Genomic DNA, 15,843 nt, shown 5'->3' with positions numbered 1-15,843 from the left:
GGCAAGGCACCTTTACGGGATTGCTGTTTCACTGGGCCATATATCAAAACAATGTGGCATTTGTAAATTGAAAGGTCTGAACAGCGGGTCTTGTCCTGGCCCAGCCTTTCTCAACAGGGTCTCCATATTGGCCCTTGATCCATGGCAAAATTTTGTTTGTGCTGCTGTGTGCTGGAAACCGCAGTAGGGTTAGCAATGTGCTGCAGAACCTGCGGCTATCATGTCCACCCAAGACATCCTCCTTCTTGTTCCAGATGCTCTGAGGTGGGTGCCACCTCCCCTCTCCCGGCCCCATTGGGAACCAGTGCATCATTTATGTTTGCTCACCCGCAACATCTGCCACCCATATTTTGAGCTTGCACCTGCCATTTCCTAGATGCCTGCTTGAGGGTTCAGGTTATTAAATATTCTTACTCCCAGGCATGTGAATGCAATGAGTTGCCAAAGAATTAAAATAAGATGCTATTATGAGAAAATTTCAGAATATAATTGAGTTTGAGATGATTTACAAGGCAACTTAGAACCTTGTGGACACTCAGGAACATTGTTATAACGAGTGTTCTTTCTTCTGTGACTGTGCTGCAAGGAGAGTCAATAGACAGCTGCTGTCGGTTCTTGCAGAATAATGGGAGGATGTGTGCAGATGTTTCCAATCTGTAACTGGGGAGGCCCTGGAAGAATAGGTAGGAAATCCTGACCTTGACCTGGTGATTGTGGCTGTTAAAGTCTCCAAAGAATGAATATATTCTATAGATAGATGGATAGATAAGGGAGGGAAATGGGGATGGATTTAACCCAGGGATGCTTTACCTCTTAGCATCTGTGGAGTCCTTTGTTATGCAACAGAACTCACTACTCTGGGAGGTAAAGGAAGAGAAGGGTTCCCACCTAATTTCTGGCCTGGGTAACTGGATACCTAGAGTTATCCAGATTCCAGAGGGAGAAATATTCCCATCCCTTTTTGTTTTTATTATTCTGAGACAGAGTCTCATTAAGTTGCTAGGGCCTAAGTTCCTGAGGCTGGCTTTGAACTTGCCATCCTCCTTCCTCAGCCTTGGGAGTGGCTGGGATTACAGGATGCGCTACTATGCCTGGCACACTGAGTCGTGGAGTTGTTCATCTCAAAGCTATGAAAGAATATAAAATTCGCACTTACGTCTATAAGATAAACTATGTTTTCTTGTACTAATGATCACGGGGAACTGTTAGTGGGCACTTACTGTGAGCCAGACACTGCGCTAGTTCCTTTGAATGAATTATTTGGTTTGTTATCTATCCACAGACTGCCTCTGTATTGAGCAGCATATCATTCCCATTTTGCATTCAAGGAAATTTAGGCTTAAGAAAGTTGTGCAGATTGCTCAGGATCACAAGCCAGTAGTGAGTGTCCGATTTTAAGCCTAGACATTGAAATTCATTCTGTCATTTCAGAATGCGGATCTAGAGTGCTTTTGCCCAACATACTTCTTGGGCAGCACCGTGTTCAGAGCCGTGCGCAGGGCAGACAGGACAGAGATGTCCCCCCCTGAGCAGATGTGGCTGTGCAGGCAGCAGCGCGGCTGGGTGGGAAATGCATGGGATAAATGGATCAATGGGCGAATCATCGTGGCGACAGCGAATCAGATGGAAGAGTGGCGGGAACGGGAGGTAAGTGAGTAAGCGAGTGGATGGCAGATGACCAAGTGGATGGATGAATGGGCTGATGTGTAGCCGGCGCTACCTGAAGTTCCAGCGCCCGGCGGCTGGGGTGGGCGGACCGCGGGCGGCTACTCCACACAGTACGGTAGGCGAGGGCCGCTCCTCCCGGAGCCCTCGCGCCTCCTCCTCGCTTCTCCTCCTCCGCCGCCGCCGGCCACCCGCCGCCCTCCTAGACCCCAGTCCCTGGCCGGCGGGCAGAGGAGGCGGCCGCGGAGGCGCAGCGCTCGTCCCCCGCCGCTGCCGCGGGGCACGCCGCGATGCGCAGAGGGGCCGCACCGCACCATGAAGCTCCGCAGCAAGGCGGCGGCGCTGCTCCTGCTCGCGCTGGCCGCGCTGCTGCTGGCGCTGCTGTCCCTGCGCGCCGGCCGCTCCGAGCCCCCTGCACCGCCCGGGCACCCCGCGTCCGCCCCGCAGCGCCACCCTGCGCCGCTTCCCGCGCGCCCGCCGGGGTCCCGCGCCCTCCCGGGGGCCCGCCCGCGCGCTCCGAGGCGCAGGCCCCCGCGTCCGCGTCCCCGAGCCGGCAGCCTGGACAAGTTGGCGAGGTGAGTCGTGGCAGCCCCAGAATCCCATCTGGGGACCGGTGTCTCGCTGCCTCCACCCGCGCCAAGTCTAAGGGAGGCTCTGGTCCAGAGGATCAGACTCCGAGTTCCCCCGCGCGCTCCTGTCCCTCTCTGTCCCTCTCTGTCCCTCTCTGCCAATGGAGCGGCAGCCCCTCGGTGGAACCTTCGGGAGCCCGGGCTGGCAGTGACCTACCTTTTAGAAGAAGTGTTAGGGAAAGTGGTTTGTGTGTTGCATTTTTAAACGGTCAGGGCAAAGCGGGGGTTTGTCTTTCTTTCTTTTTTTTTTTTTTTTCTTTTTTTTTTTTTCATTCTTGCAAACATACACCCTTTGTTTAATTTTCAAAAACTCATCTTGAGGCCAAATTGCCTTGTCTCGTTCTCACGTTTCGCTGGAGCATTTGTCCCGAAAACTCAGGTCTGCTTGTGTGGGAGAAGCGCGCTGTTGGCCAGCGCCGGCCCCTTCCTCGGCCGCGAGAGCCCGTGCTCAGAACCGAGAGGCGCACAGCGCCCGGGTGCGCGGAGTCTGCTCCCGCGGGGCTCCGCAACGCCCAGGGGCCCGGCAAGGAAAGCCTCTTAACCCTGGGCTTTATTGATGTCCTCTTTCCCGACACCAAGTCAAACACGCCGGCTTTTCGTCGGAGCCGTGGTCTCTGGCGTTAGGGCTGCTGGAAGCCCGCAGGTCGGGGGTTTGCCTCGTTCCCTTTGTTGTGGGGAGCTGTGGAACGGTCCCCGCCTGTGCAGCTGTGTCCTCTGCTGTTCCAGCTGCCCTTGCAACGTCCGCATTTGCTGGGCTCCTTAATTACTTGAAACGAGTTGAAGAATTCTTCTTGACCATAATGACTAAGTCTGTTTGGCGCTTTTACTGTAACTCCGAAGACACGAAACCTCAAAAAGTAGCTGTGTCAGCTTTTGTTTCGCTTCTGCCTCCCAAGTGTACAGATGGGCACGGACAAGTTCTAGGCAGCGAAGCCCGCGATCCTGGAATCACTTTTAAAGTATCTACACTTCGCAAGTTGGGAACCTCCCAGTTCTTTAAAATAAGGGTATTTCTATTAGGAACTTGATATGGTTTTCTCGATTGTATTTGTGTTTTACGGCAAGTAAAATGTCTGAGTTTGAGACACCTTGTAAGACAATAAGAACTGACACCACTTTGCACAGCCATGTGCAGAATTAAAATTACACGTGTAACTATGTAGTCTATGCATAGCCCACTGAGAGTGGATCAAGCCTTTTGGGGAGGTGCTGGGAATTCAACCCAGGACCCCCAAGTACTAGGCAAGCGATCTACCTCCATACTTCAACCTCTCTCAAACTTGGAGACCAAGGGCATCAGTATCATCTGAAGACATGTTAAAACGCAGATTCTCAGGCCCCAGCCCAGCCCTTACAGAGTCAGAAGCAAAGGGAGTGGAGCCAATGGTGTGTGCTTTCACATGCTTCCTTTGTTTTTGAAACACATCAAAGTGGAAGAACCTGCTCTATGATGTGAGCATTAGTTTTATCCCCATTTTAAAGGTAGGGAAGTGTCATATCACACTTTGTCCAGGGCTCCTGGGTAACTGGAGGTAGGTAGGATAAGGATCCAGGCAGCCTGGGCGCAAGGTGAGCTCTTGCCTGCTATAGTGATGTCATACAACAGTCTGGCCTGCGACTCATGGTTTTATTGAGATTTTTCTGAAGAAACGCCATAGCTTTTTGAACTGTCTCATTCTTCAAGGTGTTGGGAACATTGGGGCAGCATCTTCTTGTCTCTCTCTGAACAAATTGGCTCTGACTAGGAGGAGATCATGAACGGAATCCAAATGGGTGCTGTGGGGAAGGAGCATTTCCATGAGCAGCGGCACCCTTGAAGCCATTTTTCTTGTGAACATATCTCTTAGATGATCATGGAAATCAGGCCCAACACCACAGGAATAAAGAATGGAATTTACAAACTTGGGAAAGATTAAAAAACAAAAAGCCACAGGAAGTCTCAGGCTCAAAGGCATAAACAGCTGCCATTTTCCAGGACTTATTTATTGTTCTTTTTGTTTCTGTTTTTTTGCTACCTCAACAGAAACTATCACAGAAGATTCTGAAGCAGGAGGAGCAGGAGGACAAACATCTGTATGGACTTCTTTATTGCTTTCCTAATTTTGCCTGGGTTAAATTTTTGTGGTTTAGGAGGAATTTCATTTAGGGAGGGAAGAGAAAGCCTCGTGGTTTCAGAAAACGAGTGCTTTAATCTCTTTCTGTGGCCAGAATCCAGAAGAGAGGGAGGCTACGTGATCTCATTTCTCTGGCCCCGGGAGGTCAAGCTTGTGGCTGCAGAAGCAGAAGGCCTGGAGCTGGGAGGGACCCAGCCCACCACCTGCCGACCATGCATGCCGGGACGGCCTGGCCTCTCCAGGTCCCTCGCTGGTGAAGTTCTGCCACGTCAGCACAGGAAACAGCCCTCTCCTACCACATCTTGTTTTCATTTCGAAGTTTCCGAGGACTTGCCTAGTTAGCAAGCCGACCCTACAATTTTATAACTGTTCATTTGTGTGCATCTGTCCTGCGGTGGCCTCCTTCTCTATACACACCAAAGTGGGAGGCAGAGTCAGGGTCAAGGGCGGTGTCTGAAAATGGACACCACACTGAATGCAGCAGACCTGGTGCCCAAGAGAAACAGAACCTTCCTTCTGTTTTGGTTATTGGTGATTTATACCTGGCTGACTTCCAAAAAAGGATTTGAGACAATATATAGTAAAAGACACACATACAATAAGACCATTGGGAAAAAAAATTTAAAGAAAAAAATCATAAAAAAGAGGGTGAGTAAGTGCTGTTTGTAAAAACTGAGATCACTATAATTAGGAGGATTAAATGTTAAATTTAGCTTTAAGCTTCCTGGAAGCCATGTCAAAAAAGGAACCATCGCAGGGGCCTCATTTTCAATGAAGGAGAAGAGGAAATGTTCATTAAGAGGGTTTTTTTTTCTTTCTTTCTTTTTGATGGAACTGAATTCTAAAATGAGAATTTTACTTAGGAATAGATTTTAGACTTTAGAAGACTAATCTTTGCACCTGACTTCTGAGAACTCCTCTTTGAGCCTGTATATGAAAAAAGAAGTTTAATTTAACTGGTAATCAGCATAGTATAAAAAAGAATATGACAGGCATGGTGGTGCATGCCTATAATCCGAGTGGCTTGGAAGGCTAAGGCAGGAGGATCTTGAGTTCAGAGCCAGACTCAGCAAAAGCAAGACGCTAAGCAACTCAGTGAGACCCTGTCCCTAAATAAAATACAAAATAGGGCTGGGAAGGTGGCTCAGTGGTCGAGTGCCCCTGAGTTCAATCCCTGGTACAAGAAAAAGAAAGAATATGGCAAATGGAGCCCAGCAAATTGGGTCCTGGTTGGAAGCCATCACATCTTATTTCCTTCCTCTGTAAAATGAGCAAATGCATCCAAAAGTTTCCTCAGATCCCCTCCAGCTCTCACATTTGTGGTCCTGGGATGAGATCATCAAGCTGAGCAGCAAAGTCCCACCTCTGCCAGTTGCGTGGCCCTTTGTGCTAGCTCTTGCAAAATCAGTTTCTTATTTATTGGCTCCCGCCCAGAGCGCTCGCTGATTGCTCAACTCCAACCCGCTCCTGAACTTTATTCTTGTTCCTCTGCATTGGTTTGGACATTGCTGCTCTCACTTGAAGAATAGATTCCCAGGGAAGCTCCTGCCACCTCTAGGCCCCGCGGTGTCCCCTCTGTCCATGTGTTCCATAGTGGACAAATGTGTCCATCTGCCAGGCATCACTGTACAATGGTGAGTGGTGGTGCTATCCCTCCAGGGTTTGGGGCAAGAGCAGACAACCCAGAAACACGTTAGGTACCAGTTGGCGGCTGCGCCAGCTGGCCCATGGGAGGAAGTGGGCACCCTTGCTCATCAAGAGGCACGGTTTCCTGCAGTGCCCTTTGGTCTCTGAGCTAAATCTTCTCAGGGAGTTCAAGCCTGAAAAAAAAGTCTCAGCAGATAGGGGCGATGTTTCCGTGAAGAGCCCCCGTTTTTGTTGACTGGTCCATGATTGGTCCTCTTGTCCCCATGCCCACCCAGTCAGGAAGTCTTCCTCAGGGGCATGCTCTAGCCCATCACTTCTGCCTCTTTCAGGGCCGCTACTGAGTGACTAGCCAGTGTCCTTTCCTACTTGGCCACTGTTGCCACCTACTGTGGTTTGCGTGGTTCTGTTCCCATGCCCCCAGTGCGCCATTTCCATACAGCTGCAGAGATGATCTTAAATGAGTGGCCAGAGCACTGGCTGAAGCCCTGCGATGACCAGCTTCTATCAGGCGAGGAATGTGGTTGAGTTTTTCAGTGCTATTTGAGCCCTGCCTGACCTCAGCCCTGCTGAGCTCTCTGGCCTCATCCCTACCACTCCCCACTCGCCCACTCCCTGTGACCCCCACATCCTGGCGTGGTCAGCTCCCGCACTCCTTTCAGGTCCAAGTGCAAATGATTCCTCCTCAATGCGTCCTCCCAGGCGCCCAAGGAATCACAGCCCTTCCCTGCGTTCTCTGCTCCCTCACCCTGGCCGGGGTTTTGTTGTTGACCACACTCTGCGTTATCTGGATATTGTACTGTATTTTCTCCTCCCGCTCCATGTGCACTTCCTGTCTCACTCATGGCTGCTTCACTGGCACCCAGGAAGACATGACCTCAGAGGAGGTGCTCAGCAAATGCTTGTGGAGTGAACTAATGGACCCGCGCAGCACCCACCTGCCCCGCGCCCACCTGCCCCACGCCATGCTCAGACTTTCTTAATTTCACACGATTTAAAATTCAAAATAGTCTTTTAGAAGAGCAGTGAGGATCTTCAGTGACAACATTAAAAGAGGGATTTTTTTTTTCTTTTTAACAGATTTTTGGATGATTTTACATTTATAGAAGAGTTGATAAAATGCAGAGAATGTCCATCTGCCTTGCACCCAGTCTGCTCCGTTGTTGACGTCTAGTTCCTGCCTGATACACTGGCCGCAGCCAATGAACTCATGTCATACATGTTGTCCACGTTCATTCAGGTGTCCTTAGTTCTACCTGATGTCCTTCTGGTTGCGGGATTCTATTCAGGAGACCATATTATACTTAGCTGTCACTATCTCATAGCCCCGCGTTGGCTATGACAGTCCAGATTTATCTGTTTCTAACGACCTTGATATCTTTTGTTCGGGTTTTTTTTTTTTTTTTTTTTTTTATTGTGTATACTAAGGATCTTGCTCTGGTACTTTTCCCTCTTATTCTTCTCAGTATGGGATTGAACCCCGGGAGCTCTACCACTGAGCTACATTATTTTTATTAGGAGACAGGGCTGGTAAGTTGCTGAGGCTGGCCTAAACTTGTGGTCCTCTTGCCTCAGCCTCTCCAGTCACTGAAATGACCTCGGGTACCACCATAGCCCGTACCAGGATCGGAGAGAACCGTTCTGGGATGACGACTTGACTCTGGGCAGTGGAGGGAGAAAGAGATGGTGGGTCCTTGCAGACACCACAGAGGCCCAGGGTCAGCAGGTCTGAGGTCTGCCCTGTCGCGGATCCTCTGTTACTGGGTTGGAGTTGAGGTTTCAGTTACTAGTATTCAAAGTCATCTTGCTGAACCAGAGGTTTCGTTTAAATGAAGATCTGGGGGCTGTTGATAGAGACCCTAGAAGGAAGTGGTTTCAGGGCTATGCAGGAAATGAGCACCCACCACGCCCTGGGTGGCCATCGGCACCCTAGCCTTTATCCTACTGGGCCCAAGTAGAGCCCGTGATGAGCTTTCAGACCTCAGGGAAAGCATAACAGCCGACTGTTTGTAAGGACTGAAGTGAGACGGTGGGAAGCCCAGGGATTGCAGCTGCGTTCCTGCCTAAGGAGGAAGCTGGTCAGCACTGGGAGAACGTGGAGGAGTCACGCAGGGCCCCTCTGACCACCCGGGCGGCTGGTGCCAACGTAGGGCCCAAAGGCAGCTCCTGCCTTTCCAGATTCCAGGATCGAGTGACTTCCCATGTTTTCTTAATCCAGCGTGACATGGATTCTGTCAGATGGCACCAAAGAATTCTGGCTAACTTTGATTTGCACCATCTGCTTTAGTACCTCTTCTAAGTTCAGCGAAGAGTGGCCGTGGTGGCTTTCGCTGGCCACACTCACTGGTGAGATTCCTTGAAAGAAAATCGACCTCACACTATAAGGCACTGCCAGAAAGAAGAGACAAAAGTTTATCATATATACACATTGTCACGCCTTCAGAAGTCACAGCAGTGACCACCACCGCCAGGCATGAGAACTGTCTTGAAGGTCAGCCTCGGTTGGTGTCCCTCCTGAACACTCTCCAGCATGTGATTTATGGCAGACTGTGATGCTCTGGAAACTCTCCTACAAACAGAAGTTTCTTGTCTTGATACCTTTATTGGGACCCTTGATTCTGTGCCAGCAGAAAGTGAGTTTGATGTGTTTAAAGGTGGCCGTCTCTTTTAGCAACATAAGAGACTGTAATCTACTAGTGGAAATTTACGTTGCACAGTTCAGAATCCATGCTCTACCTGAGTAAAAGCCCCCCGAGGACACCAATCAAAAATATGACCCTTTTTTTGAGTTGCAAAATTGAGGTCCAAAGAGGAAAAATAAAAATGTACACTAAAAGGGCCGACGTTGTGGCTCAGAGGTAGAGCATGCGCCTAGCACGTGCCGGGCACTGGGTTCAATCCTCAGCACCGCATAAACTAAAATAAAGATTGTGTCCACCTCTAACTAACAAAAAAAATTGAATATTAAAAAAAAAGGCTTATTTAAAAATGTACACCAAGCAGCAGGAGTGGCTTGGGAGCGTCACCTAGAGGCTTCTCTGCTCTGAGTGCTGTCACTTTCGTCCACTGGACTACAACTGGACCCGTGACCTGTATGTGACGTGGAAGCTTGGCTCTCTCCTGAACTCCTGATGCACCCCCATGATGCAGGTGGAAGGCTGGTGCAGGACGAGTGTGCACCAGGCGGGGTGCAGATCCAGGCAGCTCTCCCGGAGGGACGGCTAGGCCTTGAGGAGCTGGCTTGGCTTCCCGAGTGGAGGGGGAGAGCCAGTACTGGTACTCGTTAGAAGCGGACAGAGTGCAGAGTGGGGCTCTCACTTGGCTGGTTGCAGACCCACGGTCCTGGCCAACTGGACAAACTTAGAGAAACATTAAAGCTTCTGGTGAATTTCAGCTCCATGTGTACCAACTGAGAACAATGACAGCAATTACCAGTTATAATGGCAATGGTGACCCATGCTTCACGGTGGTGAGAGTGTGGGGCCTGTGTCAAGCTGGCACCACATGACTCCATCTGCTCTCCAGAGCCACCGGCCAGGAAGGCACTGCACAGAGAGATGGGATTTTTCAGTTGCGAGTATGAAATCCCTGGTGATCTGTTTGTATCACTTCTTCATGAGGGGATTTACCAGCCCTAAAACTGGAGTGAGGAGGGAGACAGAGGTGCAGTCCGGTGTGTCCAGGATGTCTGACCAGCTGGGCTCCATCTTTGGCTCCGCCTCCTCTGCGTGGGCAGAGCTGTCAGGTAGGTAGTCCTGGCCACAGAAAAGTAGCCACAGGCCTGAGCCTGGTTCTCCTCCCCTAGTCGCCCCCAGAGGGAATCTCACCGGCGGGGACCCAGGGCTGCCTCTGACGGCCTGTGTTGTGTCACATGCATGTGCCCTCACTGATGGTCACAACTGGGAGTGATGGACAGATGACTCTGCATCTCTGAACCTCATGGACTGAGAACAGAACAACAGCTTCCCCAAAGGAAAATTGAGATGCTCTTGTCAGAAAGTTCTGGATGCCCGTGAGACCCACTGAGACCAGAAGCGGACAGCCATACAATCAACGTGCAGTCTCACAGATGGCAAAGTCGAGGGCTAGAGATGGTTAAAGCCTGGCCCAAGATGGACAGCGAATGGTCGACTAAGATGTTGAAACCAAGTCCACATGCTTGGAAGAACAACAGTGCTGATGGCCGTACTGTCCTTGGCAACAGACCCAAAGTCTGGACCATCTGAACCATACTCCTAGAATCCCTGTGGAGAAGAGCTCTGATGAAATCTACTTTTTTTTTTTTTTTGTATTTGAACATTATTTATACTTGTAAGGGGCATAAACAGGTTATAAAAATTATCCCATTTCAGTTTTTTTTAAACTTGCATATATTTACACACACACACACACACACACACACACACACACATGTATCTGGGATTTCTGGAAGGAGGTATGCCAAAATGTCAACAGTGGTTATACAATTGGAATTATGGGTGTCTGCTCCTCTGCTTACCTGTATTTTAGATTTTTTCTATGATAAAAATATATTACTTGTCTAATGTACAAAATAACTAGAAGTACATGAATTGTCATAAAGTTAGAAAGTCTTTTTGGATAGAGGACGGAAATGAGTTGGGGAGAGCCTTTTTCCTCTCTCTTCCCTCTAAGTTGGTCACTCCTTCAAGCCCATCTTTAGGAAATGAGAAACTCCCATGTGCAGAACTGAAATCCTCACCTAATTCTTCTCCCTCACATGTCAACAGCTGGCCCTGCTGGTTCATGCTTGGAAATCTCAATAATATCTTCATTTAAAAGGAAGAGGGAGATAGGGAAGTAGCATCTCCCCTGTGTCAGGAGCAATCATAAAGAACAATGAAGTGGCAATTATTCCAGGCGCCACCACAGAGTGACTCAGCTGGTGGTGAAGGGTTGGAGAGGTACCTCTCTCTGCTCACTTACGTGTGACTCCACAAACAGCATAACGTGAAAGCAGGGCTTCGGCCCCAGGGCAGCCTCAGAGTGTGATCTGGTCTAGAAAAGTCTCAGCCGAGGCAGTTAGTTAGGGGTCTGGGTGAAAGCCCCCTAGATGCAGGGTGACCCCTGAATGTGACGACCAGTGTCCTCATGAGAAGAGGAGTGGACGGAGAGACACATGGAGGAGGCCCTGTGGAGGAGGAGATGGGGCGTTGCAGCAGGGAGCCAGGGGGCCGTAGCAGTGGCTGGGGACGCAGGTGAGGGGGAGGAGAGGAGGGATTCTTCTCCAGAGCCGGCAGGGGTGGCGTGGCCGCTGATGCCTGGATTGTAGCCTCCAGAACTGCGCGAGAGGAATTTCTGTTGTGTTATTAAAAAAAAAAGAGAGCCACCGGCCAATGTCCAACGCCCTAGATTTGAATCCTTGCTGCAACGCTTACTAGTCTTAAGCCATACGTATGTGTAATATCTAAAACCGTGAGCATGCACTCTCACACACACACACACACACACACACACACACAGAGTTACCAACTTCAGACACCAGCACCTACTGTGAATTAGACCTAGACTTTGTTTAGGAGCACAGCCACGTTTCAGACATCATGAAACAAATTAAATATGTTCTATTAATAATTAAAAGCATTTATCAAATACTTTATTAAGCGCCCCCATGGCAGGTTTTTGGCACGCTGCTGACATTCATATTATACCGTGACTTCAAGGCAAACGTTAGCTTTTGTGTCTGTCTGAAAAGATTAATGACACTTGATTTAACTCCAAACCACAGGTCATTAAAAGTGATTTAACTGTGAGTGGAGTCCTTGGTGTCGTGTCTGGGTCCCCAGTGAGGGGTCAAATCGCAGCTTCGGAGGGGAAACTTTCTGTCAGTTGACTCATGCCTTCCAAAAGCCACGGTGTGCAGGGAACTTTACTCCTGCTGCCAACCCTTGAGGTGGCTTTAGCTGCTGTCCCCTGGCTCTCCTTCCAGGGCTGTCTTGAGGTGCTCCCTCTCCACAGCAGCCGCTCTGGCCTCATGTCCCGACCTCCACGTGAAAATCGCTAGCTGGTCTCCTCTTGTAAAAGACTCCAGGAAACAGGAAGGCTCTGCTCATTCATTCTGCCCTGAGCAAGCACATTCCACTCCTTTTGTTTCTCTTCTACCATTTCCCTGATGCTTATGCATTTCCTAGGAAAAAGTGGCCTGCAGTCTAGTTGGGGCTGTGCTTTAAAGAAATGTGGTTTTCCACCAGCGTCCTCTGCTACCCGGATCCCAGTAGCAGGCTCACTGAGCCCGGGGAGCTTGTCAAGTCCCTGGAAGCGCCGGGAAGAGGTTGCGGGAGGCGCCAGAGAAGAGGGTCTGAGAAGAACCAATTACTCGCTTTAATAATTCAGTGTGTTTTGCGTTAATAGGCTACAAAGTAAATAGCACTACACATAAATGCCGTATTTAATTATTTACACACTCCAGAAATTGAAGTTCAATTAAGTCACATGCCGAAGATTGTTGAGCGCTTAAGGAGCCGCTCATCTCGGGGGAAGTCTGGAAGCCGCTTCCCTCTGAGCCACCTCTGGGATGGTGAGGATGGTGGTCGTGGGAGCATGGGCAGGGCGTGTCCTGCAGTCCCTGTCATTCCCCAAGGCTCCGGGATCCTTACAATGCTGCGCACCGCCATTGCGTACTTCAATTTTTTTAAACAAAATCTATACATGTTATGAACCTGAGGGCATTTCTTTACTTATTTAATGATAACAATGTTACAATTTAATCCCAACACTCTTTAAAAGCATATAGTTCCATGATTTCTTCAATCTCATCACCACTGGCTATTTTTACATCTTTATCACCCTGCAAAGGAACCCTGTCACCATTAGGCAGTCACTTCCCATGTGCCCTCAGTCCTTCTTCCTGATGACGACTGATGTGCTCTTGTACATGGGGACTTTTCCTCTTCTGGACTTTTTACATATGTGGATCAGTGTCCGTTTTCCAGGTTTGTACATATGTCAGTATTTCATTCCTTTTCATCGTTCAGTAATATTGCACTGTGTGAGATACACTGCATGATGTATCTCCATTAATTGACGGACATTTAGTTGGGCTTCTGGATGAATAAATCATGCTGAGATGAGTAGTTGTGGGGAAAATTTTGTGTATCTCATGTGTACCATCATAAAGTTGCTTTCTCTATTTAAGGCTTTCGGGAGCTGCTAAAGTGTTTTCCCAAGTGGATGTGCCCGTTCACAGTTGTGACAGCTGTGTTCAAGGATCCTAGTCTCTCCACATCCTGAGCACATTTACTTTTTTTTTTAGGAAATTTGATGTCAGTGCTAGAAATTGCCAGTAATGATATAAATAGAAGGTTGGGCCAAACTCTGAGACAACGAAGCAGTGTTGTTCGTTTCTAGCTTGGAGCTCTCACCTGCTGAGGTTCTGCATGGGAGCTCCCTGTCCTTTCCACTAAAGGGAGGTGGGGCAATATCAGAAAGGTGTTCTCTCCCAGTGGCACTCAACTGAGACTTTCTCGTGGACGTGGCCGAAAGATAACTGAACCTGGCACAACCCTCTCACTGTGACTCAGGATCATCTGGTGCAGCAGGTGACTGCCGGCTCCCCTGTGGAATAGCGGGACTCGGGGCGCGGCTTGCGGAAGCCATTTCCTCTCCTCTCGGGTCAGCTCTGTGACCACACTGTACAAGTATCTCGGGCTCCTGGGTGGTCTTCTTATGCCTTTTATTTGTTCCCTGTGGCCTAGTAAACTCCTAGAAAGCTTTGGAGAAAATGTCAGAAGCTGTTAAAGTTGCTTAATCAGATCATAGATATTACCCCAGCAATTCTACTTCTAGGAATGCAATCTAAGAAAATAATGCAAAAGAGGGAAAATCCATTAGCCCACAGTTTAGGAAAAGACTTTTAAAATAATAGAATAATTGGAAACAATGAGCAAAAAGGAAATGATAAGTCATGCTGATGTGGTTGAATGGAGTTGTGGTAGTGAACAGAATGCTCGCTATCAGGCCTTGGGGCTGTGGCTGGGCTCAGTGGCAGAGCGGTTGCCTTCCACCATGAGGCCCTGGGTTCGATCCACCACACCACATAAAAACTAATAAACAAAATAAAAGTCCATCCACAACTTAAAAAAAAAAAAAAAGTAACAAAAGAATCAAGTCAACAAAGTAGGATGCAAAGTTTCCACCTGGTGCCTCTATGAAAACAGAAATCCAATTGAACAAAGACCAGAAGGCAGCTTGTGGAAAAACAGTTTATGGGGCAAGAATTTTTCTTCATTTACCAACTTTGATACTTAAGTATATCATGTTTTGTGTTTTTATTTGAAATGTACATTGTACATGCTATTCTGATCTTTTTTCTAAAGATGAAAAGTTTTGTTTATATTGTTTCCTGCACTGAACACAATGTGTGTTTGACACGAGTTACAATGAAACAATACGCTATCAGCTGATGTGGAAGGAAATCAACAAGAACCATGACGGAAAAGAAAATCAAGTCCACATTTATTAAAATGAAATCAACAGGAAGGGGGTCAACGAAGCCCTCCGTGTCTTCCTGAAGATCTTCCACGGACAAGGAGAGGGTCGTGCAAAGACCACAAAGAACATTCCAGGCTTTGCTGTCTGGGCCCTGCTTTCGACTTACGCTAGTCATCACGGAGGCCAACGCGGTTATCCTCAGCTCCATTCTCAGCAGGCGTCCACTCCAGTCCCCTTCACAGAGTGTAAGTGAGAAGGTCGTCACGCCAAGCTCAGGGCGTCGGAGTCGAGGGTTAAGAAGGCCCAGGTTCCCAGCTGAACTCGCAGCCAGCCCCAGGCAGCTCAGGTGACACCCGAGTGTGCCAGTGTGCCTTGGTGGAGCTGGTGAAAGGCGCCCGCGGGCCCTTGAACTTCATCACTCAGGACCCTGGCCCCAGCGCGCGCTGCCTGGAGCCTGAGATTGTTGATGTAATGTGAGAGGGAGGAGTGGGGCCAGCAGGGTCCCTTAAATCCCAGTCACTGACACCTGAACTGGCCCCAGGAGGGGCCTTTCTTTTTTCTCTTTTTTCTCCTGTCACCAGACACCAAGAGGGACACATTGCCTGGAGCCTGAAAAAAGAACAGAGGGGTGGCTTGGTTTGCAGCAGGGGAGTGCAGGCTTTGGTGTGTGTGTGTGTGTGTGTGTGTGTGTGTGCGTGTGTATGCACGAGTATACGCTGGGGTAGAAGAGCGGGGGCCTCCCTCAAGCTGGGCAAGCCTTCTGCCCCTGAGCTGCACCCAGCCTGCAGGCTCTTTTGAGTGGGGAGAAAAGTATTCTTCCAGAACTTTAGGTGACACAAAATATGGAGATAATAACAAATAGAATTTCTTTGTGTCCAGAACTCAGCTTAAGTAAAATATCAAGTCCCCAGAAATAACTTAGCACTCTCCATTTGATGGTTTTCATTGTCGTGCTTATCTTACTTTGTGTATCATCTGCCAAGAAAATGCTGTGCTCTTTGGCTAGTTTTTTTTTTTTTTTAACACTTATTTTTTTTAAGTTGAAGATAATACCCTTACTTATTCATTTTTATGTGGTGCTGAGGATCGAACCCAGGGCCTTGCACATGCCAGGCGAGTGCTCTACCGCTGAGTCTTTGGCTAGTTTTTAAGCTTCATGACAATACTGTCCCCATACTGTCCTCACAAGCCACTCTTTTCCTCTTTGCTGTATGTTGTATGTGTCCTTCAGGCGTGTTCCTTTTGCCGCTATATAGTATTCCACCTTTCAGACATGTCAGACAGACTCGGGATTCTCCTCTCCGTGGATGACCAAGTCTATTTCAATTTTCCATTTTCCTAAG

At 48.8% G+C, this 15,843-nt stretch overlaps 1 protein-coding gene across 1 annotated transcript in view; it reads left to right on the top strand.

Annotated features, from left to right (window-relative positions):
* Positions 1–1,980: 1,980 nt before the first annotated feature.
* Gxylt2 (glucoside xylosyltransferase 2) overlaps positions 1,981–15,843 on the top strand; it is a 58,973-nt gene continuing 45,110 nt past the window's right edge. Inside the window, exon 1 of the mRNA XM_077106253.1 lies at positions 1,981–2,240. Coding sequence (XP_076962368.1) covers positions 1,981–2,240 — 260 coding nt within the window. The remainder of the gene's footprint in view (positions 2,241–15,843) is intronic.

The sequence above is a fragment of the Callospermophilus lateralis genome, chromosome 20, assembly GCF_048772815.1.
Source record: "Callospermophilus lateralis isolate mCalLat2 chromosome 20, mCalLat2.hap1, whole genome shotgun sequence".
Lineage (NCBI taxonomy): Eukaryota > Metazoa > Chordata > Mammalia > Rodentia > Sciuridae > Callospermophilus > Callospermophilus lateralis.
The sequence above is the reverse complement of the archived record's forward strand: the minus strand, read 5'-3'. Positions and strand labels throughout refer to the sequence as shown.